The sequence below is a fragment of the Procambarus clarkii genome, chromosome 92, assembly GCF_040958095.1.
Source record: "Procambarus clarkii isolate CNS0578487 chromosome 92, FALCON_Pclarkii_2.0, whole genome shotgun sequence".
Classification (NCBI taxonomy): domain Eukaryota; kingdom Metazoa; phylum Arthropoda; class Malacostraca; order Decapoda; family Cambaridae; genus Procambarus; species Procambarus clarkii.
In genome coordinates, this window is record NC_091241.1 from 3,058,651 (window position 1) to 3,080,675 (window position 22,025).

The 22,025-nt window shown below is 40.4% G+C and overlaps 1 protein-coding gene across 1 annotated transcript in view; it reads left to right on the forward strand.

Annotated features, from left to right (window-relative positions):
- Naa15-16 (N-alpha-acetyltransferase 15/16) overlaps nucleotides 1-20,936 on the forward strand; it is a 167,031-nt gene extending 146,095 nt beyond the window's left edge. The window contains exons 13-17 of the mRNA XM_069319137.1: nucleotides 6,136-6,278; nucleotides 7,000-7,185; nucleotides 9,553-9,775; nucleotides 15,936-16,033; nucleotides 16,965-20,936. Coding sequence (XP_069175238.1) covers nucleotides 6,136-6,278; nucleotides 7,000-7,185; nucleotides 9,553-9,775; nucleotides 15,936-16,033; nucleotides 16,965-17,210 — 896 coding nt within the window. The 3' untranslated portion in view covers nucleotides 17,211-20,936. The remainder of the gene's footprint in view (nucleotides 1-6,135; nucleotides 6,279-6,999; nucleotides 7,186-9,552; nucleotides 9,776-15,935; nucleotides 16,034-16,964) is intronic.
- Nucleotides 20,937-22,025: the final 1,089 nt, after the last annotated feature.

The following is a 22,025-nucleotide window of genomic DNA, read 5'->3' on the forward strand; positions in this document are numbered from 1 at the left end:
TTCTCTCTCTCTTCTCTCTCTCTCTTCTCTCTCTCTCTTCTCTCTCTCTCTCTCTCTCTCTCTCTCTCTCTCTCTCTCTCTCTCTCTCTCTCTCTCTCTCTCTCTCTCTCTCTCTCTCTCTCTCTCTCTCTCTCTCTCTCTCTCTCTCTCTCTCTCTCTCTCTCTCTCTCTCTCTCTCTCTCTCTCTCTCTCTCTCTCTCTTCTCTCTCTCTCTTCTCTCTCTCTCTTCTCTCTCTCTCTCTCTCTCTCTCTCTTCTCTCTCTCTCTCTCTCTCTCTCTCTCTCTCTCTCTCTCTCTCTCTCTCTCTCTCTCTCTCTCTCTCTCTCTCCTCTCTCTCTCTCTCCTCTCTCTCCTCTCTCTTCTCTCTCTCTTCTCTCTCTCTCCTCTCTCTTCTCTCTCTCTCCTCTCTCTTCTCTCTCTCTCTTCTCTCTCTCTCTTCTCTCTCTCTTCTCTCTCTCTCTCTCTCTCTCTTCTCTCTCTCTCTCTCTCTCTCTCTCTCTTCTCTCTCTCTCTTCTCTCTCTCTCTTCTCTCTCTCTCTTCTCTCTCTCTTCTCTCTCTTCTCTCCTCTCCTTTTCCCCTCTCTCGGGATCTCCTGGTCTATAATTATATCAGCTCGCTCCGCGCGAACTTGAACTTGGCGCAAGTGAAGGACTCCACATTGGGGAGTTTTGTGCTAGTCATGTGTCGCAGCTCGCGATATGCCCTCTGTTCACTCGCGTTCACTTACTCTTCACACGCGTTCACTTACTCTTCACACGCGTTCACTCATTCTCTTCACACGCGTTCACTCATTCTCTTCACACGAGTTGACTCATTGAGGTGTTCACCCAACACTTGACACACGTGTATGTTTCGCCTTGTGAGAAAGCTGTCATTTTTGTTTTGTTTCAAAGTAGTAGCCATTGAAGAAGAGGCTCAAGTGTTTTATCCTGTTAACACAAGATGGCACAATGTAAGGTTGAGAATTCTGGGCTGGAAAGTTAGGTCAGGTTAAGTATCCAAGACGGGAAGACCGGGTCAAGTTTAGATCCAAGACTGGAAGGTCAGGGCAGGTTAAGTATCCTGGAGTGGAAGGTTAGGTTAGGTTAAGTATCCTGGAGTGGAAGGTTAGGTCAGGTCAGGTTAAGTATCCTGGAGTGGAAGGTTAGGTCAGGTTAAGTATCCTTGAGTGGAAGGTTAGGTTAAGTATCTTTGAGTGGAAGGTTAGGTTAAGTATCCTGGAGTGGAAGGTTAGGTTTAGTATCCTTGAGTGGAAGGTTAGGTTAAGTATCCTGGAGTGGAAGGTCAGGTCAGGTCAGGTTAAGTATCCTGGAGTGGAAGGTTAGGTTAGGCAAAGTATCCTGGAGTGGAAGGTCAGGTCAGGTCAGGTTAAGTATCCTGGAGTGGAAGGTTAGGTTAGGCAAAGTATCCTGGAGTGGAAGGTCAGGTCAGGTCAGGTTAAGTATCCTGGAGTGGAAGGTCAGGTCAGGTCAGGTTAAGTATCCTGGAGTGGAAGGTGACATGGTACAGTATGAACTCGGGGATTCCCAGAGTCAAGAATCTGAACCGTAAGAACAGGATATCCTCCTCCTCCTCGGCCTGTCCTGTCCTTCTTCACCCCCCCCCCCCCCACCCACCCACCCATATCCCTGTATTCTGACCTGCCTCATGACGACACCCACTCGTAATGCCGTTAATTGCATTGTCTCGCTCCCTCTCCATACTGTGACTGTATACAGTGGGGCCGGAGGCTGGTCTGGCCTATTGTCTCGGGATGGCAACTGGGCTTGTCTACCCAACACTGACAGAAAGAGGGGCTGGCTGGCAGACTGGCTGGCTGGTTGGTTGTGGTTGAGGGTGGTTGGCTGGTTGTGGGTGGTTGGCTGGCTAATTGGCTAGCTGGCTGGCTGGTTGTGGTTGCTTGGCTGGCTAATTGGCTGGCTGGCTGGCTGGTTGGTTGGTTGGCTGGCTAATTGGCTGGTTGTGGTTGCTTGGCTGGCTAATTGGCTGGCTGGTTGGTTTTGGGTGGTTGGCACCCGAGCTATGTCAATAGGCCATTTTCCCTCTTAGTGTGATCACGTTAGTGTGATCTCTGTGTGTAATGATGTAAGGGCGAAGAGGGAGAACGGCCTATTGATATAGCTCGGGTGCAGGGGGGGGGTTGTGTAAAATCCTGGCTTGTGCCTCGGAGAGGCTACGGGATCCAGTAAGTTCAGTAGAATTTCGGTTTCAACCCTTTTCCCTGTCGTAGCTCAGTCGATTAAGGCAGTGTCTGGGATGCTCCCGGATGCAGGTTCGAATCCTCATCACAGCCCTTGTGGATTTGTTCACAGATGGAGTGAGATCTAAGATACTGGAGTTAAGTGATGTAATACATCTGCAGACACCAGACATTGTTGCACTCACGAAGACAAAACTTGAAGATGATATTTTAAATGAGGTCATATTCCCAAGTTTCTCAGTCTGGAAACAGTACAGAAAAATTAGGAAAGGTGGTGGCGTTGCTGTGCTGGTGAAAGAACACCTAAAGGTAAATGAAATAATGATTGCCAATCCACGAGAAGATGACATAATAGCACTAGAGATCTGCAATCAGGATGATAAACAAACGATCAGTCCACCCCCATGCAACACATGGTCAGAGGAGGAGCTGGATAATAAATGAGGGGGTCATATAACAATAATGAGAGATTATAGCGAGACCTGATAAAGATAGATCACGACTGTTGGCAGTCGGCAACTTCAACTTGAAATCCATAGACTGGGAGGCTAGAACAGAGGATTTTTGGACTTGTAGATTCATAAACCTCATCGTGGAAACATTCATGTTTCAACATGTTAAACAAGCCACGAGGATAAGGGAAGGGGATGTTCCCTCCATGCTGGATTTGATATTTACCAGGAAAGAGGAAGAGATATTTGACATTCAGTACCTCCCTCCCTTGGGTAAAGGTGACCATAGTCATTTTAGGGGAATAAAGTATGCAAGTGCTTTATAATCTGCAAGAAAATGAGGTTGAAGCAGTTGAAAAGCCTGATTTCAAGAGAGGTCATTATGGGGAACTCGGACATTTCTTTAAGGAATTTTACTGGAAAGACTTGCTGTTAGGACATGAAGTAAATGAGATGTATGTCAACTTTTGTGAAATATATGATAAAGGCACAAAAAAATTTATACCAAAGCAGAGATGCAGAACTAGGAAACAGGATTGGTTCGACAGAAATTGCGAGAGGGCCAGAGACCAAAAGACACAAAAATGGAATCAATACTAGGAAGAGGCCGAATCCCCAAACATACCAGCGATACAAAGATGCGAGAAACAACTGCACAGGCAGTGAGGAGAGAGGCAGAAAGAAATTTTGAAAAATGGATTACAGACAAATGTAAAACAAAACCAGGTCTATTCTATAAAATTCATAAACAACAAATTGCAGGTAAAGGATAATATTCAGAGGTTGAAAATGGGAAATAGATTCACGGAAAATGAAAAGGAAATGTGTGAAACATTAAACGAAAAGTTCCAAAGTGTGTTTGTACAAAATGAAATCTTCAGTGAACCAGACATAATAAGAATTCCAGAGAACAACATAGAGCACATAGAGGTGTCTAGGGACGAAATGGGAAAAAATACTCAAGGAGCTAAGTAAGAACAAAGCAGTTGGTCCAGATGGAGTTTCACCATGGGTTTTGAGAGAATGTGCATCTGAGCTCAGCATTCCTCTTCAACTGATTTTTCAGGCATCCCTGTTTACAGGAATTGTAACTGATGTGTGGAAATAGGCTAACATACTGTAGTTCTAATCTACAAAAGTGGCAGCAAGGAAGACCCCCCTCAATTATTGACCTGTATCATTGACAAGTGTAATAGTTAAAATATTGGAAAAAATAATTAAAACTAAATGGGGGGGGGGGGTAGAACACCTGGAGAATAAGATATAATAGCAGATAGACAGTATGGTTTTCGAACTGGAAGATCCTATGTAACGAATTTTCTCAGTTTCTATGATCAAGCCACAGAGATTTTACAGGAAAGAGATGGTTGGGTTGTCTGCATCTATTTGGACCTAAAAGGCTTTTGAGAGAGTTCCTCATAAGAGGTTGTTCTGGAAACTGGAACATATTGGAGGGGGTGACAGGTAAGCTTCTAACATGGATGAAAAATTTCTGAACTGATAGAAAAATGAGGGCCGTAATCAGAGGCAATGTATCGGACTGGAGGAATGTCACAAGTGGGGTACCGCAGGGTTCAGTTCTTGCACCGGTAATGTTCATTGTCTACATAAACGATCTACCAGATGGAATACAGAATTATATGAACATGTTTGCTGATGATGCTAAGATAATAGGGAAGATAAGAAACCTAGGTGATTGTCATGCCCCTTCAAGAAGACCTGGACAAGGGATCACCTTGGTGGAAACCTTCACAGGAGTTTATTTCATGCTCCCCAAAAAGAAGCTTAAAGTCCCCACTGTAGCACAATCAGATGAATGTGTAAAGGGGACGGAATTGGTTGTGTACAGCCCTGAGGACAGATCCCTCCTGACTTGATTGAAGGCATTTTTAAAGTCAAGCTTTACTAGTGCCTTCTGGTCCGAGATATCAGCAATGTAAGCCATGTGCATGTGCTGCAGCTTCAGAGCCTAGGGGGATCCCAAACCCAAGCTGATTAGGTTTCTGCAAGGTGGCTGTGTCCTGGCTGATAGATCTAACTGCAGCCTTAGCTACGAGGTGTCGGAGGGTGTTGCCAACGGCAATGGGCCTGATTTCCCTATCCTTCTTCTTTAGAGCACAGAGTGCTGCTCCATAAAAGAGAGGCCTGATATCCTCAGGGATGCTGCCAGTCAAACACATATTGGAGAATCTAGTAAGTTCCACTAGAAGGTCCTTTGTGGCATCTCCAAGCACCGGGTTCAGTATTTGTTTGATGTGCTGGGGTCTTAGGCCTGTAAAGCTCCCTGCTGAACCTGTTGGGAAAGACATGGCTGCCTTGTACACCACAGATTCTCGAACAGTCGAGTGTTCTATGCATTGTTTTCCTGGGGATCCCTGCTACTGTCTGGAGCTCTCTGTGGGTGTTTGTCTTGTAGAGCCTGTGCTCTTGTGTCGTTCGTATGGGAAATGGTGTCATCGCTGGTTATGATTCTGATTGCACCTGTGGTATTGCCCTCTTCTATTTTCCTGGTGATCTGTGCTCTCATTTTGTAGTTCTCAGGTGAGCTGTTTTTGGTCGTCCTGCGGCTGGTGTTCTTGACACAAGGGGGGAAGGCGGACCAGGTTGTCTTTTCTGGGGAATCTATTAAGAGCCCTAATTACTGAGGTTGCTAATGACTTGTCTCTCCTCAGAGGTAATGCCAAGCATGCATTCCCAAATAGTAGGAGATTGTGGCATGCTCCAATGATTCTAGGAGCATTGTTGACCTTTGTCAGCAGACTGGTGAGTTTGGCTGCTGCTTGGTGATGGGCAGCTTTGGGGATGTGGGACAAGGTCCTGGTGGATGTCGCTTTGACCACTTGAAGCATATTGTCTGCTGAAATAAAGTTGAGGGAGGTATCGTTCCTTGCTCCTGCAGCAGGTTGTCTGTTGTCACTGCCCCAGGTCGGGTATCTAGACCCTAGACAACGACCTGAATTGACAGAATGTTGGTGTTCCATCAGAAACAAGATGAAACCATCTGTCACACACTCGACAGTTTCCACTTGGGCGTTTTCCCTCTTGACTGGAAGGAGGCTGTGTGACAGGTGCAACATGCTCCATGCCTGATGTCCTGACGCCTGGCTGCCCACTGAGTGCACCCTCTCCTTCCCGAATGGAGTGTAACAAGGCAAGCATTACCCTCCTGGGGAGTTGGGCATGGCCTGGGTATCGTATGTGGGTAGGCTGCGTTGATGGGCGGCTGGGTCAGGCGCAGGTAGCGGGGTGAGGGAACATTGGGGCTGGGCTGAGCTGGGGGCAGGGGTAATGGAGGCAGCATATATATATAATTTTTTTATTTTTTTTTTTAATTACACCCTGCTCTTCTTGTACTTATTCCTTTCTCAGTAATCATCATGTGATCAGATTATATATATATATATATATATATATATATATATATATACAGTATATCACATTGAAAGTAAAACATAAGAGTATACGTTCTCTCTTAATTTCAGCAAATATGGACCCGGCAGAACTCAAGAAGCTGCGTTCAAAACAACGTAAAGCAGCAAAGAAAGCTGAACAGAATAAGGCAGAAGAGAAGAAGAAAGAGGAGAAGAAAGCAGAGCACCAAAAAGCGAAGTCTGGTGGAAACACAGTAAGAAACATCATTTAATGTTATGTTCACAATAAAACACTTTGTGGCTTCATCATGTGGACCAACGGCATCAGTAACATGTTAAACATGTACAGTACATCAATAACCTGTAGAATAGCTATTGTACATCAGTAACCTGTAGAACAATTATTGTAAATCAATAACCTCATGTTGAGACGGCTGAGGAATTTAAAGGCATTTGGCATGTCATATAGAACAACATGTTTACATTTTATAACTACACGTGTATGTAGGTATATATGCATACTGTACATTTAAATGTGGAAAACTGGCATTACAGTAGTGTAGTGTAGTGTGTGTGTGTGTGTGTGTGTGTGTGTGTGTGTGTATATACATACATGTGTGTGTGTGTGTGTGTGTGTGTGTGTGTGTGTGTGTGTGTATATATACATGTGTGTGTGTGTGTGTATATATACATACATGTGTGTGTGTGTGTAATTACCTAAGTGTAGTTACAGGATGAGAGCTACGCTCGTGGTGTCCCGTCTTCCCAGCACTCTTTGTCATATACAGTAACGCTTTGAAAAAAAAAAATTCATTCAATTGCTCCATGGGCGCCTTGAACTTACGACCATCGGATTGCAAGACAGCAGCTCTACCGAGCTAACTATGTATACCTAAATATGTATACCTGTGTGTGTGTGTGTGTGCGTGTGTCTTTCAAATAGTTTTTATGTTTAATCTTTGCAAATCTTCACAGGATGACTTGGATAATCAACCTGCAGAAGACTTAGACCCTAGTAAGCTGGAGCGGACCGAGGATCCATTAGGAGAAGCTATTCACTTTTTGAAGCCCCTTCAATCTTTAGCACCTAATAGAATTCAAACTCACTTAATGGCCTTTGAAATTTATCTTCGAAAAGGCAGGCCATTGCTCATGCTACAGGTATGCAAATTACAGTATAGTTCTGTATAGTTGTTTTTTAAATTGTCTTCCTATTTTATTGAAAAGATTATTTCATGTGTTAAATGCTTGTTACTAGGCAATCTGTGCTTTCTATAGTCAGTAGAAGCATCAACTATTCAGAGCACCACCTTGTCTACTAGAACATTCCATATATGTACTATATATATATGAAAATAACCCACTACTTTGAAAGCACAAGGAAACAAAGACTATATTTTGGTTCCAAACTGGGACCCTCTTCAGCAATGAGAGAGAATGATGGATTGATTGACTGATGAAGATTAAGCCACCCAAGAGGCGGCATGGGCATGAGTAGCCCGTAAGTGGTAGAATGACGGATGTATGGTAGGAGCTTGTATGGCATTAGGTCAGGTGTCCTGGGGAGAGGTGTAAGCATTAAGTAATAACCTTCTTGTTACATAATCACTTAGCAAATCAGGAAACCACTGCCCTGAGGAGATATTAAAACATGTCAGAAAAAAAACGATAAAGCTGAGGTCGCCGAGGTCTAGCCGGCGGCTGAGCGGACAGAACACTGTATGCTTGATCCTGTGGTCCTGGGTACGATCCCGGGCGCCGGCGAGAAACAATGGGCAGAGTTTCTTTCACTCTGATGCCCCTGTTACCTAGCAGTAAATAGGTACCTGGGAGTTAGTCGGCTGTCACAGGCTGCTTCCTAGGGGGTGGAGGCCTGGTCGAAGACCAGGCTGCGGAGACACCAAAGCCCCGAAATCATCTCAAGATAACCTCAAGATATAACATTCCTTGTAATGATTATAATCAAGTTTATTTTGTCCAAAGAGGCAGGGATCTAAAATCCCGTCTTACCGAACACAAGAGGTCTGTTAGGTGTTGGCAAGAAAGCTCAGCATTATATAAACATGTAAAGGACACTGTCACAAAATGTAATGGGCTGATTCGTGTATTATTGATCTCCAACACATGGCTTCAAAAGAAATAATAGAATCTACTTTTATAAACAATAATCCAAATTTTAATATCTCCTCAATAAAATTCCTAAACTTCTCAAACAATTTAATATCACTGTAGCATTTAGGAATTTTATCACAAAAGCTGGAACCATTCTATTTGGCCTAGTATGCAAGGCCCAATTTGCCTAACAAGCAGTGATTTTTGTTATTTTCAAATATTTCATTAAAATTGGTTAATTCCACTTGTTATAATAATATATTAGGATCATGAATTACTGACTTAGTTATGTAAAGTTAGGTTATGTTTAATCAAATTTATTTGTTTTAAATAGAATAAACAAAAATAAAATCATATATATAATGTAATGGACAGCTTTATCATTCTATAAGAAAAATTGTTGGAAAAATATAATATTTCAGGAAAATTTGGCTTGTTAGGCAACTTGGCCAATTAGGTACAACACACACATTCCCATTTGTCAGAATTAAACTACATTTACAGTATTAAAGTCTCTGAATTAAAAATTAATTCTAGAACTGAACATGTTTTATGTCATTAAGTACATAACTTTGGCTTGTCGGTGATATCCCCAAATTACAATGGAGACTTGTTACGTTTCTTGGCGAGAACTTTTCTCCTGAAGAAAATGCTCTAGTCAACAAAGGCAGCCATGTTTGAGAAACCACATTTCAGGTACCTCCACATGGTACTCTTAAGCCAGTGCTTAGCTTGTGTATAACAAGCGTGTGTATTGCGCTTCCATGAAATAATACAATAATCTCGGGTATGAATTAAGTAAGACCTTGAGAGACTCGTGTTAATTATGGGTGAGAAACTGTCCCCAACGCCCACGCTCTTCTTGATTTTCAAGTGCCTTGGTCTAGCCCTAGTATATAGAGATCACATTGTTTAGACTTAAAGTAAAGGCATATGTTAATAACCAATGCTGATGCTGTCACTGTTAAGGGTATGAGCACATCACAATACCTGTACTGTAGTAAATAACCTAAAAATCAATAGGGAATATACATTGTTGTGGAAATCATGAAACATCCTGTAGACTGAATGATACAAGTATGAGTGGCAGATGCTAAGAGCAATTTTGTTGTTGCTTATGAGGTGATTCTGCTTTTTATCTTATGCCTACAGTTATTCATAACATATTTCAGAAATTGGGCTTATATACTGTACTGTACTTCCATTTCTCACGTTAGACTTGAATTTCAGCTGTATCTTCTGTACTGTATTAGGATGAGCTGTGCTTCTTTTACTGGCAGCTGATGCACGTGCAGTTTCCATTCTTCCCTGCAGTTCTGTATATTCTTGTAACATGTATATGCATATGCTGTAGATTTGTTATAGTCAACCAGTTACTCTACTTGAATATCAGTTTAATATGAATTTTGTTTTCAGGCATTAAAAAGAGCACTTAAGCTGGAACCTCACAACCCCGAACTCCACACGTGTTTAATACGATTTTTGCAGTATAGACAAGAGAAACTTAGCAATCAATGTGGTACTATTGTGGATGTTATTAACAGGGAAGTTACTCGACTTCTCCCAACAATGGACCCTAACAAGCTCAATGAAGATTTCTTAAATAATAATCAAGAATCTCTCCCACATAGGCTACAAGGTTTGCCCCTATTATTAATGTTTTACAGCAAGAATAAGCCAATACTGTATGAATAGGATGTTAATCCCTGCACTGCACCCCTGTTTATAGCTGACAATGCCCCAGTGTACAAAAAAAATATATATAATATTGTTAAAATGATCTTTTATCATTGCGGGAACAAAGATAATAATTTAACTTTGATAGCGGGAAAAATAATAATCAAATTTAATATGACTTACTGTGGCTGTGAACAAGCGAAGAAATCGTGCAACGACGTCACCAATTCATGCTCATTCCTGCAGTGAGTATGCCGGCAGCCACATGAGCCATTCATTGGTGAGAGTTGCCATAAATATATTCTTATACATTTACTGTATTTACAGTATCTCTGACCTATTTGGTCACAATTTTTTCACTGATTTTGTTCACTAAGGTGTCACTTGACGTTCTATCATAATGAAATCTGCAGAACATTGATTCAACTATATGCGTGTCACAAACATGCACACAAAATGTTTTATTTTGCAGTCAACTTCAAAAGCATTTGTGAGGGTTTCACCACTATATATGCTGTTTATGCCCATTATGAAACGCTTAGAAGTTGTGAATAGTTACTGAAGCAGTTCACATGACACATGTAGTACTGCATGCTTTGCACCTTGTTGTGACTACTTTCTGTACCTTGGGCCTCCTTTGAGTGTTCTTATAAACAGTGTACTTACATTGGCCTCATGCGCACTTTCCAGTAGATGATATATCTTCATTTTTGTGTAATTGAAAGCCAGTCTGCGTGGAGCAACACGAGACAGTGTCTGGCTGAGAACCTCTGGTTTTGATATGAACTTCTCTACCGAACTTTATCAGTAATTTTTTCAAAACAGCAAGACTATACACATGCATAGTTAGTCTACAGCCTGATTTCACCATATACGTAAATTGTAATTGTTTAGATTGATTACATCAACAAGGTGGAAAAACATGTTCTTAGTCCAAAAGAGAGTTTTACGTTGACACTCATCAGCACCATCCATCATGCCACACTTATCAACCAAGTGCATGTTTAGTTATAGTCCACAACTCAATCTGGTTTATATACTGGTTCTTTGGTTGCTTTGTTGACCTTGCCACTGTTTACCATCCTGCCAGTGTGAATGGTTGTCAACATCTTCACTTCTTTTCTGCCTTTCCAATGCACTGTAAGTATTTTGTCACTTTTTCTTAACCCGGTATTCACCTACCATAATATTTTAGTCAAACACTGGCATTTCCCTCCACCATGACTTTACTGTGCCACACACACACTAGTATTATGTTAGAGCAGGTACCTCGTTAGCAAGGGACTGGTATAATAATTGTCTATATATAAAACGTGGCCCTTGTTCAGCAGTGGGACGATGGATGACTTCACTACACCGGCTGAAGAACCGTCAGGATCGTTATTGTGAATGTCTACGTTAGTGCTAGAATAAAGTATCGTGTACATTGGCATTCCTGTTTCACAATTACACAGAATGAAGAATTTGAGTACAAATCTGTGGTATTTGTATATAATCTGGTATTTGGGATAATCTGCTTGAAAGCAAGTAGTCCTTTGAAAAGCACAAGTGATTCATCAGTTGCCAGGTTCTGACCTGGTATGTAGAAATCTTAGCACTTCCCATTTGATTCACTGAGGATGTGCCTCACCTTCCTTAGTCTATTATCTGCATTCTGGTTTTCACTTCTCAAAATAAATACACCTGAGAAGTAACAGATACCGTACCTGTCTTGAGACTAGTATTTTCATATTACACCCAAGTCTGTGTCAGTAGTCCTGGATGATGTGTTTCGCTGAATGTTTCATCACTATTCAGTAAACAATAAACACACAAGCAGCATATCTGTTCGTTTCCTGAACAGTGTTTCATGACTGGCTCATCAAACTATGCCATAAAATGCTCCATTTCACTCATGTCCTCACCAGTTTATAAGAAAATGCCTCTAACCCCCCCCCCCCCCCCACCCCCACCCCTATATCAGTAGCATCAAATGTAGGGATTTGAGAACAAAGTCTGCACCATCTCCCCATAGGAGTACACCTGCACTTCTGAAGGTGACACAACCAGCACAATGGCCACATATTCTAGCACTCACAATGCGACTAGGATGATGATGACCATATTATGCACACTATGGGCACGAACATTTGAAGATGAGGGCATGCGTCCCTCACTTTCCCCACATGACATGACAGCTGCATTTGGCTGGGTGACATTATGTACACTGCAGCCACTAGCCACACTGCTGCTAAAACTACAATCAGAGTCCTGGTCACTAAATCTGGAAAATGAGTCATTTTCCACATGTTCATGGCTTTGAGAACAACATGTTGGACAGTATGTTGCACAGTAGGCCAGACAGGCACTGTACAACATGTGCCACATGTTGTACTGGGCCTATCTCAAGGTGGGAGTTGTGGTATAGCGTGAGGCCGTGACAGGAATGGTGATGGTGTAGGCCCCAGCCTTGGGGGCGGATAAATATGTCGACATCACACACTGTATGACTCCCTTCCGAGTCCTGTGTATAATTGTTATCCTTATCTCAATCATCAGTCATTTTCTTCATCTTTATTTTTTTTCATTTCATTATTAGTAAGCGAATCTGAGGAGTGAACTACAGTGTGGCATTGGGCCGTGGAGGAACATGTGTCAGCCATGGTATCTTCATACATACCGACGCCTTCCCACCAATGCAGCCTACTCGGGATTCTTTCCAAGATGGCAGCTATTTACTATTAAATCAGAACAGCCCCTGGTCTGGTTGCCCCATTTATACAGCAGGACTTTTAAATTTCGCATGGTACTTTAACCCCTGGGCGGTGCTGCTGCTAATAGCTGACAACACTGCTGTATGCAAGGGGGGGGGGGGATTCCTTCTAAGATTGTTAAAATGTGTAACCTGATCATGGGAAAAATAATAAAGTCGTACAGTAGGTGATATATTTTGGCCGCAATAGAGTGAGGAGGTCTGGCAAGATTCAGGCGCTGACAGCATACATGTCCGAGGCCGGTCTCTCCACCCGAGCCATCGGGCAGGAGTTGCCACAAAGATGATATTACCTAAGTATTTCAATGTTTCTGATTGATTTTTTATCTTGTTTTTTGCAGTAATATTATTCAGTAGTGTGTTGTGTTATATATTTATATAATAAAATGTGAGAACCATTGCTATACTCAAAAGTATGGTGTGCATATTAGTGATTCAATTATTATGTTCATAAAACAATAAAAACATACTTTTACTGTTATTACACTATATACACATGTTTATATATATAAGTATCTACATATTTTGTTCACCATAACTGTACAACTAAGCTGTTATGGTCTCCAAACAGCATAGTGGCCACTACACACTGCATGACAAGTCACACAGTGGCTTGTAGACTGACGGCACCTCCCTCACCAACACGCTCCTCCCAGCATACTGTTTGTGCTGTTATTACACTATATGAACACATTATATATAAGAATCTACATTTGTGTTCACCATAACGAACCACTGAGCTGGTATATACTATATGACACACACACACACACACACATAAGACACATACCAGCCAGGTGACGATGCCACCTCTTTCACCAACATTCCTCCTCCCACCATACTACGCACATCGGTAATTCTCACCATAATGCTGTTATTATCAGAATCCTGGTCACTAAATCCTGTAAATGAATATTTTTCCACAAGTTTATTTTGTAAAGGAACATGACAAGTCATTTCAAGATTCTTAGATGGACCAAACAATGGCAGTGTGCTGTGGCTAGCACTGTGAACATCTTGAACAACATTGTCTTCAATGGTATCTGAATATTGTACACAGTCTTTATCACAGAGTCAGGCTCTTCTGTAATACTATCTTCGTTAAATAATAGCAGTTACATATATATTTTCTGGGGGAAACCCCGTCGGCTCCTCGGAGCTTTCCAGGCTGATATGCTAATGTCAGACTTTGGCATCAGTCGTGTGTGTGTGGAGTTCTGTGGGTCTACCAGGGACCACAAGCCAGAACCTGGCCCCCTCAGAGAGGCATGGGGAGCAATGGCCTATAGAAACCCCCGTGTGGTTGGAAGCATTCTGTGTCTTCCATCGACCGGGTCAGGCACCCAGAAAGGTAAGCGTCCCAAAACAAACCCCTAGTCTGGTGAAAATTGCCACCAAAACTCGAACAAGTGGATAGAACTCCCCTTTTTTTCGCGTGTTTTGATATCCAAATAGAAATAGAACTTTTTCACATGTTTTGATATCCAGCCTCAGAACTGAAGGATGGGAAGCCGGCACGGGGTCTGCGGCTCCCCCTTTCCCCTCCTGGGGAGGGGGGGAGCTGTGCAGACAGCGGCACAGCGACGTGTGACGTCATGCTCGTTTGCTTGTTTCTTTTGGAGAGTTCTATCCACTTGTTCGGCTTTTGGTAGCAATTTTCACCAGAATAGGGGTTTGTTTTAGGACGCTTACCTTTCTGGGTGCCTGACCCGGTCGATGGCAGACATAGAATGCTTCCAACCACATGGGAGCCGGTCGGCCGAGCGGACAGCACGCTGGAATTGTGATCCTGTGGTCCTGGGTTCGATCCCAGGCGCCGGCGAGAAACATTGGGCAGAGTTTCTTTCACCCTATGCCCCTGTTACCTAGCAGTAAAATAGGTACCTGGGTGTTAGTCAGCTGTCACGGGCTGGGTTTCTGTAGGCCATTGCTTCCCCTTGCCTCATCTGAGGTGGCCAGGTTCTGGCTCGTGGTCCCCGGTAGGCCCACAGTACTCCATACACATGACTGATGCCAAAGTCTGACATTAGCATATCAGCCTGGAAAGCTCCGGAAGCCTCCGGGTCTCATCCAGAAAATGGAGTTTCATTACCTTCACGCTGTTTTTTTATATTTTCAGGGGGTGCTATAGTCACAAGCTGAACAGCAGTGCTGTTAGTTCATGCTGCATGTGCCAGCCTTGGTTGCTCATTCAGTACTGAGGCGCTCTCACCAGGGAATGTCACCCACGATTTTTTTTTCGTTAAATGGCGTCTGTTTACTATAGCCTTAAGGAAACTGATGTGAACCCTGTGTAGCCATGGTACTTTAAAATGTATATATACGATGTGCGCCGTTCAGCCATTTAAACCAAAATTGTACATACAGTATACAATTTGCACTGTTAAAAGGTTAAACCATCCCTGATTCTGTCATGCAGTTTACGGATATTTGCCAAGAATATCCCTCATTGTGTCATTCAGTGGAAAGGTTAAAGGAGCCAGCTTGAAAATAAACTTAATTTCAAATTTCCGTATATAATACAGTACTGTATTTACATTTTGTGTTATGAAAATTGACAAGGGAAAATAGAATGTTGATATGAAGATTGTTTACAAGAATAAAATCACTATTTTGTTTGTGAATATAAACCGATGCCAATTTTATGCTTGTATTTCCTCAAATGGAGTAGTGCTGTGAGATGCCGTCTCACATAGCGATAATAATTCAATCAAATAAATTGACATTTAAAACTTAATAATTCAATCAAATAAATTGACATTTAAAACTTAATAATTCAATCAAATAAATTGACATTTAAAACTTAATAATTCAATCAAATAAATTGACATTTAAAACTTATAACTTGAAATAAATGAAATAGGTTTTCCTTGTCAATATGTAAACTACAGTATTATTCCCCATTCCTTTGATCCATCAGTATCCAGCTTCTCATTATTTTCATTATATTTTGGGTTCATTAACACTTGAGATGAGTGTGCACATGACTGTCGCGTTCACTGTTGGTGATTTACTGCATCATATTACTGTAGTATGTTTATGACTTTGTTAACTTAGTTAGATTTTCATTGGCTCTTTTTTTTCACATATGTTTCATCATAAGACAATTCTTTCATCAGATTTAGAAATTTATCAGAATAATTCTTTCGTCAGATTTAGAATTTCATCAGAATAATTCTTTCTTTCAGATTTAATTCTAAATGTTTGCATAAATATTTAAAGGTTTTGAGTTTTCTATTTTAAGTACTGTATATTTTGTAATACAAGTGATTATTTTCAGTGTCTAATTTAGTATGGTAAACATCTGTATACAATAAAATACTTTTTTGATGAACTGTACTATACCCAAATGGAATAATTATATTTGCAGCTGCTCGTTCCATGGTGCTTCTAGATAGTGTACAGCGTGAACGTGCCCTTTCCATTGCAACAGTTCTGGACGCGCATCTAACTGACAGAACACATCAGGTATGTTGAAAGATAGACAAGTGAGATACCCTTGAAGCAGTTTGGTCCTACTGTATGGCTGTTGGTCATACAGTGGTTGTATGACCATGACTGTTGGTTGGTCTTAAGTCATAAGAGTTGTTGGTTATCACATTAGGAACCAAATTTTACTTAAAAGGCTGACAAAGGGGGATGACCCCCCCACAACCCCAATCACTCTATGATTGGGGTTGTGGGATTGTGTCAACCTCAACCATGACATTCTCTATACAATCACAAATAATCATGGAAAATTGTGTGAGGCTCACTGCAATCATCTAATCATCTGACCTCCAACTTTGAACAGAAAAACACACAGACACTGCTCTTTTATATAGATATATCTTGAGGTTACCTTGAGATGATTTCGAGATTTGGCGTCCCCGTGGCCCGGTCGTCGACCAGGCCTCCTCGTTGCTGAACTAGTCAACCAGGCTGTTGGACACGGCTGCTCGCAGCCTGACATATAATTTAAAAATTGATGTATGAATACTCATAACATAGACATTTGTAAGAATTCTCTCTTGATCAAATAAGCAAGATATTGTGAAAGGCTGTAGCATCTTTGACTTCTATTTTCACTGGTTTCAAATTGCATGATTGTTAGATTTCGTGTTTTGTCAGAGGAGTTCTTTCATTTGTTTACATTCCAGTGAAGCTCTCTTCAGATAAGTGGCCGATATTTGTTCTTTGTTACTGCATCATACTTCTGACTACTGTAAGCTTTGAGTGATGTTCAGAGTAATAATGAAAAGGTTTTATCCTCATCTCAACATTTTGTTGTATTTATTTATTAAAAATCTGCTTCGTATATTATACAGTATATGACTAGAAAATTAGTATCGTGCACTTGCCTCCACTTTGTTTAATCCATAAATATTTAGTATTATTTTTGTTTGCATGTAACCTACAGAATATGCAGCAAGTATTAGAATGGCTGGAATCCCGTGAGTTTGGAGCCACACCAGAGCAACTTAGCCATTATAAAACACAGTGCCATGTCATCTGTCCTCGTGCCCGAGCCTTCTGTCCTCCTCAGCCAGCCTCCACTTCTTCCACAAGTGATTCAACTGGTGATTCTACCACAACTACTACCACTACTGTTAGCACGACATCCTCCACACCCAACCATAATCATGTGGATTCGCCCAGTAGCTGAAATTCACTGCAAGGTCCCAGTATTAGACTTTGCAGACTGCAGGGCTGTTGTAAGTGATGTTAACACCAGGATGCAGTGATATTGTGTAGAGATACTAACCTTGAAAATTATATCCAAATGTCAAGCATCAGTAACTTAAATTTGCATTGAAAAAATAAATAGTGAAAGCATATGACATAGTTGAACTAAAATAATCCTGGTAATGAACACAGTGTACACTTATACATACTTGGGCAGAAGTTATCATGATCATTAAAGGCAGTTAATATGGTTTTGTTTGGTTAAATAATGGACATTATCTCATTCTTGTATCATATATTTACACTTTACATTAGAATCATTCATAATATTGCTTTGTTAAAGAGCTTGAAGTTGCTTTGTTGTTAAACAAACATTAGCATGACTACTACAGTTTTATATGTACAGTTCATAAATCTCTAATTGGTTAGTAGTCATCTTAAATTTTTTATACCTCCACAGTTCCTGTCATAAATTCTTCAGTTGAACATCTTTTTTAGCTGAAAGGAAATGGGTTATTTATTATTAAGTAAACATGTATTTCTTATTGATTAATGCCTTTTACGGTGTTAATATATTATTCCAGATGTTATTGAAGTCGTAATCCTTGAAGGGCATATTTAAACCTAATGAATGGTGGTCCAAACTGGAAGTTGGTGTTTAAAGCCAAGTTTCTGTCATGGTTGCCACATTTAACTGAGGGCAGAGCTGGATATCCTGTCCTTGAAATTTTATTCTTCATTAAAGTTTTTATCCAGGCTGTGTAGTACATCAATAACCCAAAGAAACTCCTTGCCCATGTGTGGCTTTTGTCTCAGAACGGAAAGTATTTTTTGTAAATTCTAGTTTTCCTTTAGGAATTTGTAGGAGTGACATTTAATGGTGTGGTTCTTTGACCATTATGCACTTTATGAAGATTAGTTTTTGGCAGTTTTTATATGGGTACATTCCACATTTGTAGTTGAACGTAGAGACTCATTTTTCTCTAAACAACTGTTAATTATGTGCCTTTGTATTCCTGTAATTATGTTAGTGCCCTAAAGTGCCCTACTATTGATAGTTTCTCCTACATATTGATTCTCATTGTTGGAATTTGGAAGGTTTTATAAACATGTTGCCAATTATTAAATCAAACCTCAAAAGTCCCTCTTTGGCTCCATATTGTAGAAGTAAGTGTTTGCCTGAGTTTCCCCTTCCACCCATGATTAATTTTGTTTGATTTATGCTGTTTTGGTCTCGATTCTGAAATAACACTCGGGGTAAATTAATATATTGACCTGTAAAGATCAATTTTGTCGGACAAAAGATAGGAGCCAGTTGACTTTGAAATTTCTATTACATGATGCACAGTTTTAAATTACATCCACAGACTCTGTGATACTTCAGAAGGTAGGCTCGTGCCAGTACTGTATGTAGTGAGAGTTTGAATTCCATCAAGTTGTTAACAAGAAGGTAATAAGTATAGGGTCTATGGCTGCAATACTTGAAATTCTGCTTACTGTTGAAAACTAGCCACTACCATAACCAGTTTTGCTCACATGCAGTACCCATTACTGACATTTGAATGGATACTAATGCATTCATGTACATAGAAGATGGCTTTGCCATGCTATGACAATAGGCAATAATTCTGACATTCTCAGAGATGGATTTATATATTGACCAATATTGTCTTTCAGTATTACCAGAAAAGAATTTGCCCACATTTGATAAGGGAGTTTTAATCTTATAACAATTACTAATTTAAAATGTTAATTCAGAATTTTGATGTGATTGTCAAGCCTTTGAAAATGTACTCATGATCCACGTGTGTCAGTTATTACTCATGATCCACCTCTGTGTGTCAGTTATTACTCATGATCCACCTGTGTGTATCAGTTATTAATCTCTGCTTACTTTATGGCTTTTATCATTACAAAAATTGATATGCATACGTTGCAGCCAGAAACTCTATACCATTGCTTTGTAACTAGTTTACCATTGGCTGTTCTAACATGAATTTGAATGTTGTAATTATTTTAATGACGTGATTCTTGGCAAAGAAAAATGCCTTGAAAACTTAAAATGCTTTAATAAATAATTTTGGTATACTCTGCAAATTTTTTTTTATTTATTATTATTAATTTTTTTGTTTAATAGTTTTTTGAGCCTCTGCATTTTGAGGGAATATACAGTACTGTAACATTTAGTGTTAAAAGATCTGGACTAGTAAGGTATTTTGAATGGTGCCTTTGTTATGGTGAAGGTGAACCAGTGATATTGTTATGCGTTCATTATACTCGAGATAAATGCTTAGTTATTGGTTTATAATATTTAACTAATTATATGCCAGGGTAATGAGTCATCATGCGGTTTGTATATGCTGTTGAATATAAAGTGTGTGTGGTTTTGATCACTGTACCACATACAGTTTGTATATGCTGTTGAATATAAAGTGTGTGTGGTTTTGATCACTGTACCACATACAGTTTGTATATGCTGTTGAATATAAAGTGTGTGTGGTTTTGATCACTGTACCACATACAGTTTGTATATGCTGTTGAATATAAAGTGTGTGTGGTTTTGATCACTGTACCACATACAGTTTGTATATGCTGTTGAATATAAAGTGTGTGTGGTTTTGATCACTCTACCACATACAGTTTGTATATGCTGTTGAATATAAAGTGTGTGTGGTTTTGATCACTCTACCACATACAGTTTGTATATGCTGTTGAATATAAAGTGTGTGTGGTTTTGATCACTCTACCACGTACAGTTTGCACTTGACATTAAATATTTATTAACCAATTTTTAAAGGACATTGCAAATTTATAAACAGAATTGTACTGCTCAGTCAGGAAGGGGGAGTTATAGTTAAGAAAGTTACGTTGTACACAAGAGTCCGAGGAGGTCAATCGTGACCCAAAGCATCAGCTTGACTTTTTTTTTATCTCCTTTTTTTTTTAAGATGTAAAAGCTACATCATACTGGCTGATGAGGTCAGGGGTCACTCAGTATACCAGACTGTATCATACCCAACTATATTCCTCTTGCTAAGAATGTACAGGTTTGGTTGTTGCGTAGTTATGGTTCAGCTAGTCACAAAGGGGAGACCTTTATTTTTTTTTATTTTTTTTTTATTTTTTTGTTTGAAGCACACGCTTTCTTTTCTTTATTAGCTTTGTATATATCATTTTCTGAAAACTAGCATTGAGTTGCGTGAACATTTTGTACTTAGCCACCACAGTGCACTATATACTCGACCAACTTGTTCAGTCAATTATTTTCCTTCGGGTAAAGAAAGCATCCTTGTTATTACATTCTATGAACCACCTCATTATTGAAGGGAAAACCCTGAACAAAGTTGAAGGAACCTTCATGATTCCAAACTGTTTGTACAGATTATGAAAAAACTTGGGTAGTTTCATTACGAGATAGAATTCACTGTGCATGTGCTCCTTGCCATTGTTTGTTTTTACTCACGAGTTTATTTCTCATTAGGTTGTTTAAAAATGAGATAATGAAATAAAAACATTGTATATTATATAACTGATATATTATGAGCCTCAGGTGATATAATATGAGTCAAGGGCACTGTATGTACATGGATTGTTGAGTGTGAGTTGCCTGCCTGGGTACCACCCTATTTTGATACATTTTTCAGTGTCATTATATATAGGCAGAGGACCCAGAGAATGGGGACTTGAAATAAATCTAAACCTGTAACTTTTGCCTTATTATCATTAACTTTGAAGAGGTGTCATGTAAGCATACTCCTGCACTTTCAACCTGAAAGCCATAAAATATTCTCCATTACTGGTTAAACCCTTCCTCCTGGTGCTACTTTGGCATGGTGAGGGTGGCACTCCTGGCAAGTTTCTGGGCTGTCAAAGGGTGGCTTCTGCATTTCCCTCTGACCTGCTGTGATAACAGACAACTGTGTGTGCCCACTGTCTATAAAGACAGCTTATTTAACACGGGGGGGGGGCATGCACACTAAGGGACACAAGTGGAAGTTGAGTACCCAAATGAGCCATAGACATTAGAAACAATGTTTTTAGTATCAGAGTAGTTAATAAATGGAATGCATTAGGCAGTGATGTGGAGGCAGACTCCATACACAGTTTCAAATGTAGATATGATAGAGCCTAATAGGCTCAGGATAATAGTACACCAGTTGAGAGACTGGACCAAAGAGCCCTGCAAGCACAACTAAGTATGACTAGGTGGATGGTCTCGGAATTACTGTTTGAGTTATTGAACCACTTGCCAGAAGGGCTGCCCTGTATTGATGGATATGGGTGTCCAGGCAGGGAGGTCTGTCTGCAGTGGTTTGTGAGAAGGCATTTTGCCATTTGAATCAGTGGTGTTTCTCTGTCAAAAAGGAAGAGGTAACCTGTCTTTAGTGGCTCCAGTGTGGCCCCCTCATTGCTGCTCAGGTATGTGGAATTCCATGGCCCTGGGGACCAATCTAGGCATTTCCCTTATAGAAGTTTTATTTTATTTTTTCTTCTCAGACTTGTGGAGAGTTACCAGCCCCAAAAGATTGGGACCCTCTGGAAGATAGTTTTTCCTTACCCGAGGAGAGGGAGCTCCTCACTGGCTCCACAGCTCATGTGTTGTGCCCTCACTTGGCACTTGTGTGGTAGTGGCACCTACTGCATCACCCCCACGGTTTCCAAAAAACTGCTGCTTTTTCCTAAGGCAAAATTAAAAAAAATTATATTTACTACTAAAGGCAGGAGAAAGTAAAAACTTTGATAAAATATGAAGTTTGAGTATTTTTTAGCTGGATGTGATTGGTCTAGTAACACA